The following is a 20,565-nucleotide window of genomic DNA, read 5'->3' on the forward strand; positions in this document are numbered from 1 at the left end:
TATGTGAGACATTTTCGCCACAAAATACATTGAGGGTTTTATTTTTAATTTTCAATTCAATAGTTATATTATAAAATATGTATATATATCTAAGGCAGTAGAACATACAGCCAATCATAAACCCTTTTTTGAAGTTACTTGAAAATTATAAAAGAAAAAAATTAATAGTTCTACAAAAGAAAACCGTCCCCTTCTCAATCATTCACAATATCCTTTAGGGTATTTATGGGAAATTCCGATTTAATGCTCCCCTTCTCTGTTTACATGGAAAACCCCGTTTGTTTTCGTAAAACTTTTGACAAACAAAGAAAACGACTACCGAATATAAAACCTTGATTTTGTTTCCAATGTTAACAAAATGTACGCTTTATTGTACACAACTTGTGATAAGATCTATAAAAATAAAAATGAATGTTGCTAAGCGATAATATATAAAATACTCGAGAATGGTTCGACCAATTCGGATATATTTTTTTTTACGTTCCTTAAGGCCCACGGAAGGTTTAATTACAAAAATAATTGTATTTGCTCGCAAACGAAAAAAAAACCGACTTTAATTACATCGACGAGTAATACAACGTAGATCGACGACAAAATAGTCAAGTAACTACGCGTTATCAAAGATTACTCAAAAAGTAGTTATTAGATCTCGATAAAATTTCAATGTGACCAGCTTTCGATAAAATTAAAATTTATCAAAATCGGTACACCTAGTAAAAAGTTATTGCGAATTTTCGAGAGTTTCCCTCGATTTCTCTGGAATCCTATCATCAGATCCTGGTTTCCTTATCATGGTACCAAACTAGGGATATCTCCTTTCCATCAAAAAAGAATAATTAAAATCGGTACATCCAGTAGAAAGTTATGCGGTATAATACAATGTAGGTCGACGAAAAAAGCGTCAAGTAAAAATGCATTATTAGATATAACTCGAAAAGTAGTTGTTAGATCTCAAATAAATTTAAATGGGACCAATTGGCACACACCACCTTTCGATTAAAAAAAAATGTCGAAATCGGTCCACCCGGTCAAAAAAAATGTAACATACATAAAAAAAATACAGTCGAATTGAGAACCTCCTCCTTTTTTGGAAGTCGGTTAAAAAAGGTTTAACGTTTTCCATTTTTTTGTTGTTAGATTAATAACAGGGATGGTTGAAGAGAGCAAAATATTCAGGAAATCCTAAAAAGAAATTAAAGAAACATATAGAAATTATTAAAGTAAAACTTTTATACTATCTCCCCAAAATTTTTCGTTCATCTATCACATGTCGCATGTCGCAATTGTTCCGCGGTATTTGCGTTTTTGATCTGTGTATTAATGTAAATGTTTTTATTCACTTTAGTTATACTTGCATCGTGATTACTCTTTAAGAATCGATTTTCATATAAAACCCCCGGTATGAAAAAAAATATGAGAAGTAAAATCTATTGAACAAATGACTTCGATTTGTTTCTTATAACGCCATCTATCGGAAAAATGGACTACTAACGCCATCGATAGATAACGTTATATGATTCGTTTAATTGAGATTTGATATGGCATTAATCTTTTTTTAGACTAGTAAGCCTTTTTTGTGCCTATAAAGACAGTTGATCTGAAGCCTCTGAAGGAGTAAACTGCAGTCGTGGGTCGTAACTGACACGCACTTTGTTACCATATTTGTTTTTCAATGAAAATAAAAATTTGAACTTTTGAAGGTTCATTATTATAACTCTTGAAAACGTAAAATTTATATATATTCAAAGATTTTTTTCTGTGATTTAGCGAGACTATACGCTAGTGATTATAATAAAAGGGTAAGATAGTATTTCTTTGGATATTAACTTATGCTTCTCTATTCTTCCTTCCTTTTAGAAGAAGAACATACATACTCTAGATACGCAATCACATCATCCACAGGGTGTCTGATTCATCTCAAAAACCTTTTACATTATGGACGGAAGGTCTTTACACAAATAGGATTTTAACAGACTATTTCAAAAAGTATCTTTTGTTCATTTTTCTTCAAGGTCGTTATCACATTTTTGTTAAGATTGCAAATCTTTATCTCTTACTAAAAAAATTTCAGGATAAATATATTCCGCTCAAAATCTATTTAGCACTATTCTCTAAAGCAAAATTACCTATAATAGAAACATTTACATTTACAGTAAAACTAATTTACTCGTGAATGTTTATCGTTGAAGGTTACATTACATGTAACACGCTAGGATGAATAATTTAAATCTTTGCCATAGTTGTCAATTACAACAGTGACGCTTTACAAAATGGCAGTTAATTATTTCGCGCGCGAATTTGTTTTGAGCAATGTTACGTGATAGGCGTGCGAAATTCTATTCATTAGAAAGCGCTGACATAATACTCTTTTTATTAAGTTTAAACATGTAACATTTGTATATGAAAAATTGTGTGTGAACTAGACTTTTATTATAATTATTTCTGAAATCGTGAGTTAATTTTCATGTATTTATCTCGAAATTCAAATTTTTTGAACAAAAATTTTCACATGCGTCTACTGAGTATCGTAATTTAATTCCTTTTAAACTAAATCAAATATAGAGTAAATTACTTAAACGAATTTTTTTCTTTGTATTTATTTGAAAATAGTTGTTTGCTCGCAAACGAAACCGATAAACAAACCCGACGAACAAAAAAAACCGACTTCAATTACATCGACAAGTAAGTAGACGAAAAATTTCAAGTAATTATGGGTTATCAAAGATTATTCAAAAAGTAGTAATCAGATTTCGATCAATTTTAAATGGGACTGCGAGACAAGCATCAGCTTTGATGAAATAAAAAATACTGGAATGGGTTCTCGATTCGATTGTATTTTTTTTTGTGTCACATCATAATTTTTTACTGGGTGTACCGATTTTGGTGATACTTTTTGTATTCGAAAGCTGGCCCTTGTCATGTTGTCCCATTAAATTTGAGCGAGATCTGACAAGTCGTTTTTGAGTTATCTCTATTATTATATTTGAAGTAGTTTTTTATTTATTTTCGCTTCAGCCTATCGCACTCCACTGCTGGACATAGGTCTCCCCAAGTTCACTTCAAATATCCCGTTTTTCAGCAATCCTTATCCAGCCTTCACCGGTGAACCCTACTGAAAAATCTGTAGGTCGTATTTCAGATACATCTATCTAGATCCAGATAGTCCAGATAAAAACAGATAAAAATTGTATGAAAATTTTGGAATCCCTGTTTCAAACACACAATAGTTTACAATAACTTCCCATACAAATCATATTTTTTTATTTGATATTTTCAGCAGGGAACTTACGTAAATCGTCGATCCATCGGTCCGGAAGGCATCCCGCCCATTTGTCAATACGTATGTAGTCACATCTCTTAACTTTATAAATTAGTATTTATAAAGTAATAGGAAAATTAGCGACTTAAATGTAAAACACTTGTGCTCAAAAACGAAGTGAATCTCACACTTTTTATTGGATATACTGATTTTGATGATTCTTTTGGTAGTCGAAAGTTGGTGCTTCTCATGTAGTCCTATTTTAATTTGATTGAGATCTGAGATAAATATGTTTTTAACCGACTTCCAAAAAAGGAGGAGGTTCTCAATTCGACTGTATTTTTTTTTTTCTTTTTTTTTATGTATGTTACATCAGAACTTTTGACCGGGTGGACCGATTTCGACAATTTTGTTTTAATCGAAAGGTGGTGTGTGCCAATTGGTCCCATTTAAATTTATTTGAGATCTAACAACTACTTTTCGAGTTATATCTAATAATGCGTTTTTACTTGACGCTTTTTTCGTCGACCTACGTTGTATTATACCGCATAACTTTCTACTGGATATACCGATTTGGATAATTCTTTTTTTCTTAGAAAGGGGATATTCCTATTTTGTAAAGGAAACCAGGATCTGATGATAGGATCTCAGAGAAATCGAGGGAAACTCTCGAAAATCTGCAATAACTTTGTACTGGGTGTACCGATCTTGATAATTTTTAATTTAATCGAAAGCTGATGTTTATCATGTGGTCACATATAAATTTTATCGAGATCTGATAACTACTTTTTGAGTAATCTTTGATAACGCGTAGTTACTTGACTATTTTTTCGTCGATATACGTAGTATTCCTCGTCGATGTAATTGAAGTCGGTTTTTTTTTCGTTTGCGAGCAAACACAATTATATTAAAAAGCGTGATAAGGACTTTCAAAATGTGCCTCGAACTGAAATTGTACTTACCACTTACTCAAAAATGTAGTACTAAAATTAAACATTTTACGTATGTTTTTAATCCTGAACAATATTTCAAAACCCCTCGGTTGTGTGGATGTGAAGAAAGCAATAAATGATTTTGTTTTCCTTGTCTGGTGTTTAGAGCTGGCGCCTGCTGTTGTGTTGGAAAATGGGAAGCTCTAGTTTTTCGTTAATTTTTTTGTGAATCCCTATCAAAAAATGTCACAAGCCGCCTCTGCTAAAGCAAAAACATGTTGATGTAATAGTAAAAACACTGAAAAAGGATGGTATCAAAAAAACCAAGTCATTTTGAAAACAATTTATTGTACCGTACACCATATTTTACAATATATATTACTAGGATCACTATTTTACATACATATTCCTAAGTACAGAATAAAACACAATAATATGGCATAACACAAAGATAGCTAACAACTTTAAAAAGTTCAGAAAACAACCAATTTAAGCGATTAAAAAAAAGGATTTTCTCAATTCAACTGTATTTTTTATCTGTATTACATCATAACTTTTGAGTGAGTGGACCGATTTTGATGATTCTTTCTTTATTCGAAAGATTTTAAATTTGAGCGAGTTCTGACAAGTAGTTTTTGAGTTATTAATAATAATGCGTATATAATTGACTTTGGCTACGCCGATATTCTCATTTCTTGTCAGTGTAAATTGAAGTCGGTTTTTTTTAACCAGACAAATGTTACATCTTGTATTAATAAGCTAGAAAAAAAAATATTTTATAAATTAAGTGTGTACGTATCGTTCTCTGAATATAACAACCAATCATAAATCAAACATTGCTGTTACGAAACCATTTTTATAATGAAACTTGACAATTCTTAAATAAAAATTAATGCCTTTTAAAAGTCATTTGAAATACTTGGAAATTCTGGGAAAAAAATATACTATGTAGCTAACCATACCTTTGTTTTATTATTAAAAAATATTGTACATTGCAATTAAAATAACAATAAAATTTATAAAATTAAAAACAAAATGACTTTGTTAAGCCTATATTATACGGTTGTAGGTACCCAGTGGGGCAAGGTGGGGCAATTGCCCCATCTCAAAGCTAACATTAGAATTTTTAGATTTATAATACGGAATATAAGGAACAATGCAATATGCTTAAATCGTACAATTGCACATAGGCTGCTTGTGGTCGAGTGATTTTCGGATGAAAATCAAATTTGATTAACCCACGCAAAGTTAATCTTAGATAGTAATGACAAAAAATTGTAGTTTAATAAAAATAATGTTCAATTCACTATTATGTAATTATATATTTTGTACGTTCATTTGTTTTTGCCCCTATCCTTAACAATATTCTGAGTACGCCCATGTATAATTGAGCAGTATCGAAGATTTCCTAAAACTGCCAAAAATATACGATAATAATTTACATGTCATAATAAATAATTCTCAAGGCCGGTTTCACCGGTTGCGGAAGTTTATCCAGCACATAACTTACGAAAAGACTAACAGCAGGAGGTAGAATGGGCCATTATGACCTGTTACACCTCAATTCATAAACTATACCATTTATTGCATGACAAAAGAATAACAAAACCATACGCTTTTATCTGTTGAATACTGTCATCCATCAAAATAATAGTGTCATCCACAACCCGTGTAACAGGCCCTAATATAAGCAAATTGACGTTTTTTAATAATTTTTTTTCTATACTGTCGATGTCGCTAATTCCGGCTCATTTTCTTTATAATTGCATAATTTCTTATAGAACTCCTTTGATGATTTGCACCTTTCACTAACACAGTGCGGACATCTGAAATTAATGTTAAATAATTAAATACGATGTACATTAATATCAATATTAAAAGATACTTAAATTCAATTCATAACTGTATACAAATCTATGCATAAAATTAAGCAATTTGTGACAATCGCGTTGTTATCGAACAATCGATTGCTCTATAATCGCTTCTAATTAACAAAATGTACTTTTTCATTAATGTAATAACTCAGGAAGTACTGGTTCGAATTGGAAAAATTCTTTTAGTGTTTGATAGCCTATTTACTAAGGAAGGATAGGCTATATAACATTTAGTACGTGTTGTCTTCCTCAAATTAACGAGGACGAAACCGTGTGTCACAACTAGTTACCTATATGTATAAAAATATATATTTACCTCGATAAAAACTGCCTTGACACACTGTGTCCTTCGTTGATATGCTTAGCGACGACATCGGCCATCGCTGCTATAAAGGTGGGGTGATCGTTCGGAGCCGCTGCGCGTTCTATTTGCTTTATACCAGCCTGAAATACATAAATTAATATGTTTAACACATACATACGGTCGTCTGTTCCTAAGCTAGGAAGGCTCAAAATCTGGAGCAGCCCGACTGGGGTAGACCTCGACCTTACAGAAGATGACAGCTAAATAATACTGACTGCTTTCAATTAGCGTTGTGTTCCTGTGGTGAGTAAGGTGACCAGAGCTCCTGAGGGTATTGGGGGTAGGGTCGGCAAGACGCTTACGATGCTTCTGGTGTTGCAGCTACGGTAATCGCTTACCTGTTTGCCACTTTGGTACTATAAAAAAAAAAATAAAAAAATAATAATTATTAATAAACGCTTCACACTGAACAGCCATCATTAGGCTTTACTCTTATGTCGGGGGTCCAAAAACAGACAATACACAAGCACAAACGCCCAAACCATGGCAAACATCTGTTTGGCCAATACAAATGTTTGTCAAAATTAACTAAATCAACTTACCTCCTTAGCGACTTCATCACAATATTCTATATCCAATTCGTGCAACGTTTCTATGTGTTCGTTGACAAACGCTATTGGAACTAGGATCATGTGCTTGACGCCTTTTTTCGCGTACGCCTGAAAAAAAATTGTAATTAATTACTCATCTATATACATCTATATATTAATACGTGAAGCAAAAACTTTGTACCCCTTTTTACGAAAATTGCTCGGACGGAGGAGTGTGAAATTTTGCACACTTATTTCTACTAATATTATAAATGTGAATGTAAGTTTGTTTGTTACGCTTTCACGCGAAAACTACTCAACCGATCATCATGAAACTTTGTACACATATTCTTGGAGGTATTAGAAGTAACATAGAATAATTGTTTATTAAAAAAAATTCAATGCGAGCGAAGCCGCGGGTAAAAGTTAGTAGTTTATATAGAGAAGGAGTGCAGAATGCTAATATTTTTTTATAATTATTGCATAAAAAATATATTAAATTAATTTAAAAAAAACATTACACACACTATTTTGTATTTGACACAAACACACACATATATACTCTTTTGTTTATTATTACAGAAGTATAGTCTTTGACAAGAGAACCTTAATAATGTTCAAACTTATAAATTAAATTAATTATGGTCGAATTTCGACAACGGGGCGACTACCAGTCAAAATAAATCACCAAAATGTATGTATGTGCATAGGCCAGAACTACTGCACCAATTTACTTTTTTGGACTGACTTCTCTTCCCTTTTTCAATTCAACTGTTTAGTTCATAACTTTTACGGAACTTAATGGATTTTTTTTTGCCGAGCACCGGCTTTTGATTTTTAATCGAAATCTGGTGCTGGTCATGTAGTCCCATTTAAATTTGCTGAAGATCTAATGAGTAGTTTTTGAAGTATCCCTAACAATGTCTATTGCACTATTTTTGGAACGAAGTTCCCTATGGGGCGTTGTATGGGCGTTGGAGGGACGGCAAAAAACATCCGTAAGGTTAAACAAAAGCGTAAGATTTTTATGTATAGTTTATGTATGGCTATAGTGTCTAATGTATAGTCTACGTGATTAGTGTTATTATTGTAGTTTGCTATTATTATTATATCTATAATATAAAAATGAGTCGCTGAATGTGTTGCTAAGCGCAAAACTCGAGAACGGTTGGACCGATTTCGCTAATTCTTTTTTTAAAATATTCCTTGAAGTACGAGGATGGTTCTTACGGAGAAAAATTCTAAAAAAAAAATTTAAATTTTCTGAAAAAGTCTAAAAACAACACTTTTCTATACTCCCATACAAAAGATTTGTGATAATACATAAAAGTCATTGTTAGGCGATACGAAGTTCGCCGGGTCAGCTAGTCATTAAATAATTATTTTCTTTATACTTTAAATAGAAATTGAAATTAATATTTTATAAGGAACTTCGTTCCTATCTGGTGTCACATGACAGACACCACACTGTTTTTTATATATAGCTCGGTCGGCAAACAAGCGTACGGCTCATCTGACGGTAAGCGATTATTGTAGCTTATAGACCTCTGATCTTCTGAAAGGTCGACATACTACCCCAGTCGGGCTGATCCATATTATGACCAATATATCTCCTGCTGTTCCCTACCTCAGTATTGCTTTTAATATTGATGAAACTTTAGTATTAAGTTCTGACCATATTTTTTACATATATATGTAGGTGATAAGCGGTTCATAGGGTCATCTAGTAGACAATAAATACCTTTATAGCATCATCGGTGTATGGTTGCAACCAAGGTAGCGGTCCTACTTTACTTTGCCATACTAATCTGTGTGGATTTGGAACAGATAGCTGGTTCATCGTCGCTGATACGGATGCTGCGACTTCGTGAGGGTAGGTGTCGCCACGGGATACGGCCTGTAAAAATATATTTATATAATTATGTTTTTTTTTTTGAGTTTGTTAAAGGCTTGAATCGGGGGCAAAAATATGTACGAAATAAAAAAATCATCATCTTCCTGCCCTTATCCCACTTATGTAGGGTCGGCACAACATGTTTTCCTCTTCCATTCCTCTCTATTATTCGTCACTTCAGTGCTTACTCCTTTCTTTCTCATATCCTCACTTACACAATCCATCCATCGCTTTTTCGGTCTGCCGATCGCTCTTCGTCCTTTGACATTCATCCCTAACATTTTTTTACCAACATAGCGTTCATCCCTCCTCATTACATGCCCATACCACGCTAACCTATTGCTCCTCATTTTCTCTGTCACGGGTGCTACTTTCAAGCTTCCCCTTATATACTCATTTCTAATCCGATCTTTCCTCGTTACTCCACACATCCATCTTAGGATTCTCATCTCGGCTGCGTGCACTCTTCTTTCATCCGTCACTTTTGTTGCCCAACATTCCGATCCATACATTACGACAGGTCTTATGATCGTTTTATAGATTTTCCCCTTAAGTTTAAGGGGCATTCGTGGATCACAAGCTGTTCCAGAGACCTGTCGCCATTTCATCCATCCCGCATTTATTCTATTTTTCACGTCACGGTCTATGTTGCCGTCATTTTGTATTAATGACCCAAGGTAGCGGAAGTCGGAGCAGACTGGTAGGGGTACACCATCCAAGGCAATATGGGAAAAACCGGACGAACCGCTGAAATCGCAAAATAAGTGCTCGGTTTTAGACCTACTTATTCTCAGTCCCGCGCCCTCCAGTCTTTCCTGCCATTTTCCCAGTCTGCTCTGTACCTCAAGAACATTATCTCCGACAAGAACAACGTCGTCAGCAAACAGCATACACCAGGGTGCTTACTCCTGTATGTCTGATGTTAAAACATCCATTACTAGAAGAAATAAATACGGGCTTAAAGCCGACCCCTGGTGCAAACCTACAGCCACACTGAACTTGCCAGTTACCCCGGCTTCGGACCGGACGTGGGTGCTAGCTCTATCATACATCGCCTGAACAAGTCGTACATACTTCTCTGGCACTCCTTTCTTTTTCATAGCCCACCACAGAACCTTACGGGGGACCCTATCGTATGCCTTTTCCAGATCTACGAACACCATATGTAGGTCTTTTTGTGCGAGTCGATATTTTTCGCAGAGTTGGCGGAGCGCAAATATGGCGTCCGTAGTTCCCCGGCCCGGCATAAATCCAAATTGGTTCTGTGTGACCTCACATTCTTCTCTCATTCGTCGCGCTATCACTTTCTCCCATATCTTCATGCTATGTGACATGAGCTTTATTCCCCGATAGCTGCTGCAGTCTTGTATGTCACCCTTATTTTTAAAAATGGGCACCAGTGAACTGTAGCACCATTCCTCGGGTATGACCTCTTCTTGCAGCAACTTATTGAAAAATAAAGTCAGCCACTTCCATCCATCCGCCTTCAAAAACTTCCATACTTCCGCTGGTATACCATCTGGCCCAACTGATTTTCCATTCTTCATACTCTGCACTGCCATCTTCACTTCCTCTATACTTACCTCTTTCACCATTCCTTCATTACTTCGTACATTTTCTAACACTCCGCTCCATTCATTTTCTTCATTCATCAAGTTATTAAAGTATCTCTTCCAGCGTTCTTTTATTTCCTCATCGTCCGTCAAAATCTTCCCCGCTTCATCTTTTATACATTTCATATGGTTTACATCTCTTGCATTCATCTCTCTCTCTCTTGATATTCTAAAAAGATTTTTTTGACCTTGTGGGCTCTCTAAAAAATGACACAACTTATCTTGAGCCTTGGCCCTTGCAATTGCGACTGCTTTTTTAGCCTTCTTTTTAATATTTTGATATTCTGATCTTTTTATTTCCTTTTCTCTGTCATTTCCATCTTCCACTCTTTTCCATTCTTTGAAAGCATTCTTCTTTTCTTTCAAAATCGTCTGTACTTCCTCATTCCACCACCATGTATCCTTCTCTATCTTCCTTTTCCCTTTCGTTTCCCCTAAGACATCCCTAGCTACACTTCGCACGCACGTTGCCATCTCACTCCAGCACTCGTTTACTCCCATCCCCACCATATCTCCCATCTCTATCATTTTACCAACCACTCTTTCCTGGAATTCTGCAGCCATCTCCCTATCATCCAATCTGTACCATTTCGTTCTAACTGGGGGCTTCGGGCTCTTATTTAATCTCTGAACTTTCAGAGTTAAGTCCAGGAGCAGTAGCGTATGCTGGGAGACGAGACTCTCACTCGGTATTACCTTGCAGTCCTTGGCCGATTTTAGCCTGTTTCTTCTTAGAAGAATGTAGTCAATTTGGGTGGAGTGTAGACCACTACGGTATGTGATAAGGTGGTGTTCCCGTTTTTGATAAAATGTGTTAGCTATTGCTAAGTCAAAGGCCAAGGCTGCTTCAAGTAGAGCTTCACCGTCTCGGTTCCTGACTCCGTAACCTCGGCCCCCATGCACTCTCTCATACCCGTCATTCATCCTTCCCACATGTCCATTAAAGTCCCCCCCAATGTATATTTCCTCACATTCTGGTACTTTCATTATTACCGCATCAAAATCCTCCCAAAATCTTTCTTTCATACTGTCATCGCATCCCGTTTGCGGCGCATACACACTAACGACATTTAGAACCGAGTCTTCCATCAACAGTTTTACTACAATAACTCTATCATTCACTCTTTTCACATCCATCACCTTGTTCTTGAGCTCTCTATCTAACACTATACCTACGCCATTTCTTTTCCCATCGCAGCCGCAATAATAAAACTTATAACCCGCCCCTATTTCTCTTGCTCTCTGTCCCTTCCACTTCGTCTCCTGCAAGCACGCTATATTTATCCGTCTCCTTTCCAAAACATCTGCTAGCTCTCGTCCTCTCCCAGTCATCGTACCCACATTCCAACTCGCAATCCTCAAGCTCACCTCCTGGACTCGCCTCTTACGCTGCCCCCGTCCCTGGCACAGCAACCCTTGTCCATTTCCCACAGACGCCGGGTGCTGCATCTGCGCGTCGCCTCTGGGGTACGCCCTAACATTATCGCATACTCTAATTCCCAAACTCATGTTGTAATATAATGATTTGGCATGTATATTTTACGACCGGCCGCCTGCCTGACATCAACCCTCCTTGGGAAATTCAAGTTAAGAAGAAGGATAGGTGAGAAGGATTTATGTGAGAGAAGGATCTGGGGTTACGGATACCAGTGCCACGGATCACGGGGAGGGGTGTGTGACACTAGCAGCTAGAGTAGTCCGGGGTCGCGTACCCGTAGCGGTTCCAACCAGTTATCGGATAGATATCTAGTGGCCCCACCCTCTGAACATACGAAAACGAGTACGAAATAAAAAAATATATAAAATTAATTACATCTTCTTTATTTGTTACTTAAAAAAATAGTATTCAAAATATTTTTTAAGAACTGAATATGTATGGTATGACGGTATAAATTTTTTTTGGAGACATATTTTTGGGTAATTATGTTATCTGTATTTTTAGCTTTGACTGAACCATTTTGTCAAAAAAAAAATGTATTTTAAAGATATTAAATTATCTTTAAGGTACACAATTAGACTATTTTTTATGTGTTTTTATATTCAAATATGTTCAATGTTTCTTAGGTGTTTCCATTTAAATTTGAGCAAGACATGATATGTACGTAAGTTTGAGATATAATGTGTATTAAATTTGTCGTTCACTCAAAGTAAATCAAAGTCGCTTACCCACAAAAAGTTGACTGGTATAAAAGCCCCAGCGTGAAACCCACCATTCGTAAGCACGTTAAAATTATTACATAGTAAAACATGTAACATTACATGTAAGGGACCATACACATACTGTGTGACCAGTTTTTACAATTTTTTCTCCCCCCCTCCCCTGGTGACCACCCGTACTACCCGTAGGAAATACTCCTAAAACGCCCTTCGAGTTTTCAAGTAGTAATTCAGAAGTGTGGCTTAAATAATATTATAAAAATCGAAAGTCTACGAAGGGCTCACTAATACGAAAAAGCCTGAGATTTTTCTAGACATTATTGACTACGTGACGAAAACCTCAGAACCCCCCTGTGACCAAGCATGGTATTTTTAGACCTCTCGGAACGGGTCACGTAGTATAGGCATGTTCCCTAAGTAAATAATTTACCTTTAAGGGTAAGCTGTGCGCTGTGAACATTATCAACACCTGGTCTCTTATTTTTGCGTCAAATAATTGCAGTTTTTCTTGTATCCTCTCCGCGAAAACTTTGGCTAGAAGATGATTTGTCGCCCATCGCTCAATCAGTGTAAACTTTATGTCTGGTAATGATCTGAAAGTTGAAATACCTTATTATGAATTTTCTTTGTAAATAAAAACTTATGGTCCACTTCTGGACATCGGCCTCCCCGATTTCGGGCCAGACATCCCATAATCTAATAATACATTGAAAAATTTAGCTGAATAACTCAATTGCTACTTTTTAATAAATCTTATGATACTTTCATTAAAAGTCAAATATAGAATCATAAAAAAAAAAACGACAAAAGAACGATTTTTCTATATTAACAGCATTATCTTATACTACCTACTATCTACTATCTTCTATCATACCTATCTTTTTTTTTATACAACTTGGTCGGCAAACAAGCGTACGGCTCACCTGATGGTAAGCGATTACCGTAGCTTATAGACGCCTGCAACACCAGACGCATCGCAATCGCTTTGCCAATCTTACCCCCCAATATCCCTCAGAAGCTTTGGTCACTTTACTCACCAACAGGAACACAACACTGCTTGAAAACAGTGCTATTTAGCTGTGATCGTAATTTAATTTTAATTCTTACAATTTTTATGATATGCTAGCTGACCCCGCAAACGTTTCTTTGCCATATATGTTATTAACCCGCTTAACCCCCCCCCCCCCCCTTATAACTTAGGGGTATGAAAAATAGATGTTGGCCGATTCTCAGACCTACCCGATATGCCCACAAAATTTTATTAAAATCGGTTGGGCCGTTTCGGAGGAGTTCAATGTGTAACACTATGACACGAGAATTTTATATATTAGAAGATACTTATGTGTTATACTGTATGTACCTGTTCTTATAAAAATCTGCAATCGCATTTAAACTAGAACCCGTTGTCGCACAACTGTATTGAGGGTACTGGGAAAATATTATAGCTCTTTCAACGCCATCTCTGAAAAAAAATATTAATTAATCTTTTCATATTACTTCATGATTAAGATTGCAGTGTTTTAGTAGTTTGAGAAAAGAGCCATACTTTTTAACCAACTTCGAATAAAGGAGGTTCTCAATCTTTTTTTTTAATCGAAACGTGGTTCGTGTCATGTAGTGTCCCTGTGTCATTTTAATTTTTTCGAGTTATATCTAATAATGCGTATTTATTTGAGTACTTTTTCGTCGACCCACGTTGTTACTATACGGCATAACTTTTCACCAGTTTTACCGATTTTGATGATTCTTGTTTTAATCGAAACCTGATGCTTGTCTTGAGGTCACATTTAAATTTTATCGAAATCTGATGACTGCTTTTTGAGTAATCTTTGATAACGCGTATTTACTTGACTATATATTGTCGCCTCCGTTGTATTACTTGACGATGTAATTGAAGTCGGTTTTTTTTTTTTCGTTTACGAGCAAACACAAATATTTAATCAATATTGGTTTTTGATAATAAGTAGAAACTGTTCATTTTTTTTTTTGGATAAAAACAATTTTATTTATACAAAATATTATACATATAGCCGACCGGTGGCGGGATAACCATCCAACTGCTGGCTTTGAAATACACAGGCCGAAGACGGGCAGCAGCGTCTTAGGTGCGACAACAGCAGCACTGCGGTCACCAACCCGCCTGCCCAGCGTGGTGACTATGGGCAAAACACATGAGTTCACGTTATTTTTGGCGTAAACTTGTGGAGGCCTTTGTCCAGCAGTGGACTGTGTAGGCTGTGATGATGATGATGATTATACATATTTACAATTCACAACTTAAGAACTAAATATTTACTGTTCATTTAAATATGTACACTTTTATATCGACATTCGACACTTCATACATTCGATTATTCCTATTTCGATTATCCGAATCCCAAAAGACGGTTGGGTGAACCGAACTTTAACTGTATATGACTCACAATGTTATTAAAATTTTCATATGACTTACTTCTCAACAGCAGTTAGTGTTTCATCCGTGAATGGTGGCACGTATCGAAACGCTATGTAGTGCTTGTGGGGCGCTGTTTCTGGTGACATTTTGTCCAGAGCTTCCGTTAGGAGTTTTCCTGAAATTATGCTTACATATAATAAAAATGCAATTCCGTAACAGCATATTTAAGAGAACTAGTCGTCCAGTGGTCGAAATTCGGCGATAATTAATTTAAATTATAATTTTCAATATTATTAAGGTTTTGTTGTCAGAGATTACTTCTATAATAATAAACAAAAGAGTATATATTCGTGTGAGTGTCAAATACACGGTAGTGTGTGTGATTTAATGTATTTTTATGCTTAATTTAAAAATAAAATATTAGCAATCTGCGCTTCTCTACATAAACTATAAACGTGCGAATTTTCATACTCGTCCGTCCGAGGGGTACAAAGTTTTATCTTCACGTATTAATATAGATATTAAGAAATATATGGTAATAAAAATGACGACAGGCGGTCAGAAGGGTTTCGTCAATATGACAGGAGGGGGGAATATTACAATTAAAAAAAAAAACCACTAATATAAAGTATACAGACACCATATGACTATTACGTCGGCGCAGTTGGCACCCTGCGTTTTTCTCCGGTCGTTTTGGATTCAATTGCTGCCAATATAGACAATACGAGTATTTGTCATGGGCAGGGATTGAATCCCCGACCGCAACGGCTATTGCTGTGACCGCTGAGTCAACGCGTTGGCAAAACATTTATTATTATCGAAGTAAAACTTCTTCACACACGCTTGACTTGGGGAGTAAGCTGGTGAACACGTGACGAGAGCGTTATGAAAAGTGTGATCGAGCAAGACGAACGGAAGTTGAGAAGGAGATATAAGTTAATGAAGATAGAAAGAGAGAGTTACCTTTCGTAAATTTTCCTTCAGTTGTGTGGTCTAAAGCACACACGTTATTTATTAACAACATCATTCATTTTTTCAATTTATTATGTTTAATACATTACAAAATTATTTTATCCACAAATACTAATTCATTACTTAAGTGTACGTTAAATAAAGTTAATCATTAAGAATATCATTACGTAGGTATGTTCGTTACATTTCTAGTATCAAAGTGCAATATAAGGGATTTTCGCTTCAATGAACACCTTTATCGAAACCGAAGGCGTTATTTAATTGTGAACTAAATTATATATTTGTGTATTTGAGAATGCTGTGTGGTTACGGCATTAGGAAAATAGCCAACCTCTCTCTTCTACGACTAGTATCCCTTACTAACTAAGGGATAACACAGTTCCACTACCACCTTGGAGCTTAAAAAGCCGACCGATGGCGGGATAATCATCCAACTGCTGACTTTCAAATACACAGGCCAAAGACGGGCAGCAGCGTCTTCGGTGCGACAAAGCCAGACTTGTGGAGGCCCAAGTCCAGCAGTGGACTGCTATAGGCTAAAGTGTGTATTTGAGAATGTTTCAATGTGTTCTAGTTACAAATCTGCCTTCACGAAATATATGTATAATACTCATTAGAGTCTAAGATCACTCAAAATATATAGAAAATAAGAACGAAAGACCTAAATGTATGTGCACGCATAACTTTCAAACAAATCCACAAAATTGGACACTACACACGCTTGACTTTGGGAGTAAGCTGGTGAATGCATGACGAGAGCGTTACGAAGTGTGATCGGGCGAGGCGAACGGAGCAAGAGAGACAAGTGCGAGCACACATTTGCTTTCTCTCTTTCTCTCATAGCCATTTACGTTTCGTATATCTAAGACACAGTGCATGCCTACTGTGCAGAAGTGTTACTTCAGTCGTGTGGTCTAAAGCACACTCATTTTTTATTGTGTTCGTCATTGAAAAAAAAACAACAAACGATATATTCAGAAAAAATGTTATATACCAATACGAAATTCACCCGGTAAGCTATAGAAAAGCTCAAAATATCTCAAGTGAGTAAGTTGACCAAAGCTCCTCGGGGGATTGGGGAAAGTGTCGGCAACGCGCTTGGGATGCTTTTTTTTATATAATTAATAATTATTTACAAAACATGCTATTTTTTTTTTCAGTCAAGATAGGCGTTATTCAGCAACATCATTGCTTAAGTTAGACTAACTTAATGTCTCCAACAGAGACGTGAGTCCACCGACCGGTTCTTATTCTAACGTATGATACATTTTTTTTTTTTGTAACTATTCTATTATTTATTCTAGATGTATAAGTTTATCTAGGATTTTTTTAATTATTTTTTTTTACAATTTTTTTTTCGTTTTTTCTTTTTATGCGCTTGCGATGCTTCTGGTATTGCAGGCGTTTATAAGCTACGGTGTTCGGTATGAATAAAAAAAATATACCTTGTAAATCGGTCCATTTGTAAATAGGTGAACCACCGCCAATTTCCATATATTTCTTCTTGACTTCCTCTGATCTTCGTTTCGCTATCCACGGTCCAAGTTTGCTCTGTACAGGCAGTTGTATCATATCACGATCCGTCATAATGCGGAGAAGATAGTCCGGCACCTGAAAATATTACTTCGTCAGCTTTGCAGACCGTCAAGATGTGAAAAGTCGCATATCTGGGACACGTGCCTAAGCATAATATATACGAACTTTTACAGCTCATCGTGATGGGAAAGGTTGCTGGAAAACGAGGTGTAGGTCGCAGAAAAAAAGTCCTGGATACGCAACATCCGCGAGTGGACAGGCATCGCGAGCGCCGCCGAACTCTTTCGCCTCGAGAAGAATAAACCGGAGTATACGAAGCTGACTACTAACTTTCGCTAGTCGGAAAGGCACCGCAAGAAGAAGAAGCTATGATGAATTTAATTAGTGTATCAGCTTGTACCAATTATAATCATCATCATCATTCCAGCCTATTGCAGTCCACTGTGTAACGTTATACGTACATTATTTGTACTGCTAAATTAAAATATGCTTAAATTTAATATTTTAAATACGTGAAATGATTTTTCTTTAAAAAAAAAAATCATTAATTTATTATAATTAAATCACTTGAAAATCTACAGTAATTTATGATACACTATTTTATCATAAATTATTTTTTTTTCTACAAAAAAAATAATAAATTCATCAACCGGCATTTATATATTCGCGCGGGCAACATTTTATCTTTTTCAAAAATTCAAATGAATCTTTTGTCTCGGCTTATAAAAACTGCAGTACTGGTCGCCGCCGCGTCATTCATTTTTGAAATTTTGTCTCAAGAAATAGTTAACGCACATCACACCTTTTATTACGGTCTCTATACGGTGGCTAATATATATTTAAGCATCGTAACCGTACTTTATAAAATTGTGTGATCCTTGCTTAGCGTTGTCTCGTTTCAACAAATATTATAGTGTCAGTGTTTATCGCCCCCAAACTGGGTAAGTGGTATTTTTATATAGCAGGCAATTTATGTAGTTAATGCAAGTAATCATGCCTAATGTAAAATCTAGTATTTGTATTTAGTAGCATAAATCTCATTTAGATTATTTTCTTACATTTCACCATCTTTCAAATCTACCCTCATATTTAATATTTTTTTTAAAAATTGTAAATTTATTATCAGTTAACCTTCTTTTTTTAAAAATATTACTCTCCGCTTCTGGCTTTATGATTGCACGGCACTACTGCTACAGATTAGGTGCTTTCTTTTATAACGCAGTGCCGTGGATGTTTGCAAATAGTGCTGGAACGCTTATTTTTTATATTTTGATGGCGCGTTCCAGGGTTCAACGATAGGGTCACCGATTTCGACGATTGGGTCACCAAGTTCGACGTTTGGGTCACCAATTACGACGTTTGGGTCACCAATTTCTACGTTTCCACCTAACCCCAACGACGAGAGTGCACTCCGCCGGGTCTTGAACTACCCGTTCCTGCCGCCCCCCGGTCGAAAGCGGAATCCTGCCACGCGACTCCCGGGAATATCACCTGCACGGCGAACCAGGAGAGTACCTGAGCCGAACTGCATTTGGACCTTGTGTGAATTGAGTGCTCGACCCCGCCCATATACGTACATTTTTTTATTTTCTACCTCACCGGGTTAATTAATTTAATAATTTTTTTTTAGTTCATGGTACCCTGGTTTTATTTACATCTCTAATAGACCAGGGGAACCGTGACAACTGCTGGACATAGGCCTTCACAAGTTCGCGCCGAAAATGCGTGAACGCATGTGTGTTGCCTATAGTCACCACGCTGGGCAGGCGGGTTGGTGAACGCAGGGCTGGCTTTGTCGCACCTAAGACGCTGCTGCCCGTCTTCGGCCTGTGTGTTTCAAAGCCAGCGGTTAGATGGTTATCCCGCCATCGGTCGGCTTCTTAAGTTCCAAGGTGGTAGTGGAACCTTGTTATCCCTTAGTCGCCTCTTACGACACCCACGGGAAGAGAGGGGGCGGCTATATTCTTTGGTGCCGTAGCCATACAGCACATATATTACCAATTATAAGAGTTAGCTAAAGTTAAGGAGCTCTGAAACTATAGGCCATTACTTTTTTTTACACACCTAAAAAAGGAGCACATTCCCAATTCCACAGTTGACTATATTTTTTTTTATTATGAGTCATCTAAACTCCTTAATACTAAAATATTTTAAGATAGTTTTTATTTAATTATAATTATCGGCATATAAGCGATATCTGCTACAGTCGTATCCTACCTGATCTGTCGTTTGTGGTCCACCCATATTTAACATGATGATAGCCGTCTTGGGTTTCTGAGCGTTTTGACTTGCTGATCTTATGAAATTTGACCATGTCGTTGCAATTTTTGAATTGTGTCGATCTAAAATTAAATTTATCAATGAATATAAAATATTTACATGCATACAGTTACAAGTACATGAGCGTGTTTCTTCTCAACTGCAATGTTTAATTGCGTTCAACTCAAGACTTATTACTATACGCCTGCAACTATATCTCTTTTAATACAACTAGTTCGGTAAACAAGCGTACAGCTCACCTGATGGTAAGCGATTACTATAGCTTATAGACGTCTGCAACACCAGAAGCATCACAGGCGCCTTAGCGACCCTACCCCCAATCCCCCCCCCCCCAAGGAGCCTTAAACACCACAGGAACAACACTGCTTGAGAGCAGTATTATTCAGCTGTGATCTTCTGTAAGGTCGAGGTACTTCCCCAGTCGGGCTGCTTCAGATTTAAGAAGGATATTTGCTTTTCTGTACGCTACCCTACCTAGTGTTGCCCAAATGCAAGAACAAGACGAGACTTAGCCAGTCTTGGTCTTGGTCTTGGTCTTGCGCTCCCAGTCTTGGTCTTGGTCTTGGTCTTGCAGCAAGAGTCTTGCAAGTCTTGCAATTACCTATTAGTCTATTACTATTTATTAAAGTTTACTTTAAATCTTAGAAAAACGTATTAGAATTGGAACATTGTGAGCTTGAATTAACATAGCCATAGTAAAGATCAAGCAGATTAATAAATAACTGAAGATTTGATAAGAAATTCGAAAAATCAACTGAC

General features: G+C 36.3%; 1 protein-coding gene across 1 annotated transcript; it reads right to left on the minus strand.

Annotated features, from left to right (window-relative positions):
• Positions 1–4,778: 4,778 nt before the first annotated feature.
• Positions 4,779–19,982, minus strand: LOC123666152 (ferrochelatase, mitochondrial). The gene is made up of 9 exons (XM_045600360.1): positions 19,744–19,982; positions 17,436–17,601; positions 15,076–15,193; positions 13,984–14,085; positions 13,054–13,216; positions 8,701–8,856; positions 6,972–7,088; positions 6,382–6,509; positions 4,779–6,017 (listed from the first exon to the last, which is right to left on the minus strand). Exons 1-9 carry the CDS (start codon positions 19,909–19,911, stop codon positions 5,912–5,914), a joined length of 1,224 nt encoding a protein of 407 aa, XP_045456316.1. The 5' UTR covers positions 19,912–19,982; the 3' UTR covers positions 4,779–5,911.
• Positions 19,983–20,565: the final 583 nt, after the last annotated feature.

The sequence above is a fragment of the Melitaea cinxia genome, chromosome 25 (genome assembly GCF_905220565.1).
Source record: "Melitaea cinxia chromosome 25, ilMelCinx1.1, whole genome shotgun sequence".
In the NCBI taxonomy this organism is placed as follows: Eukaryota; Metazoa; Arthropoda; class Insecta; order Lepidoptera; family Nymphalidae; genus Melitaea; species Melitaea cinxia.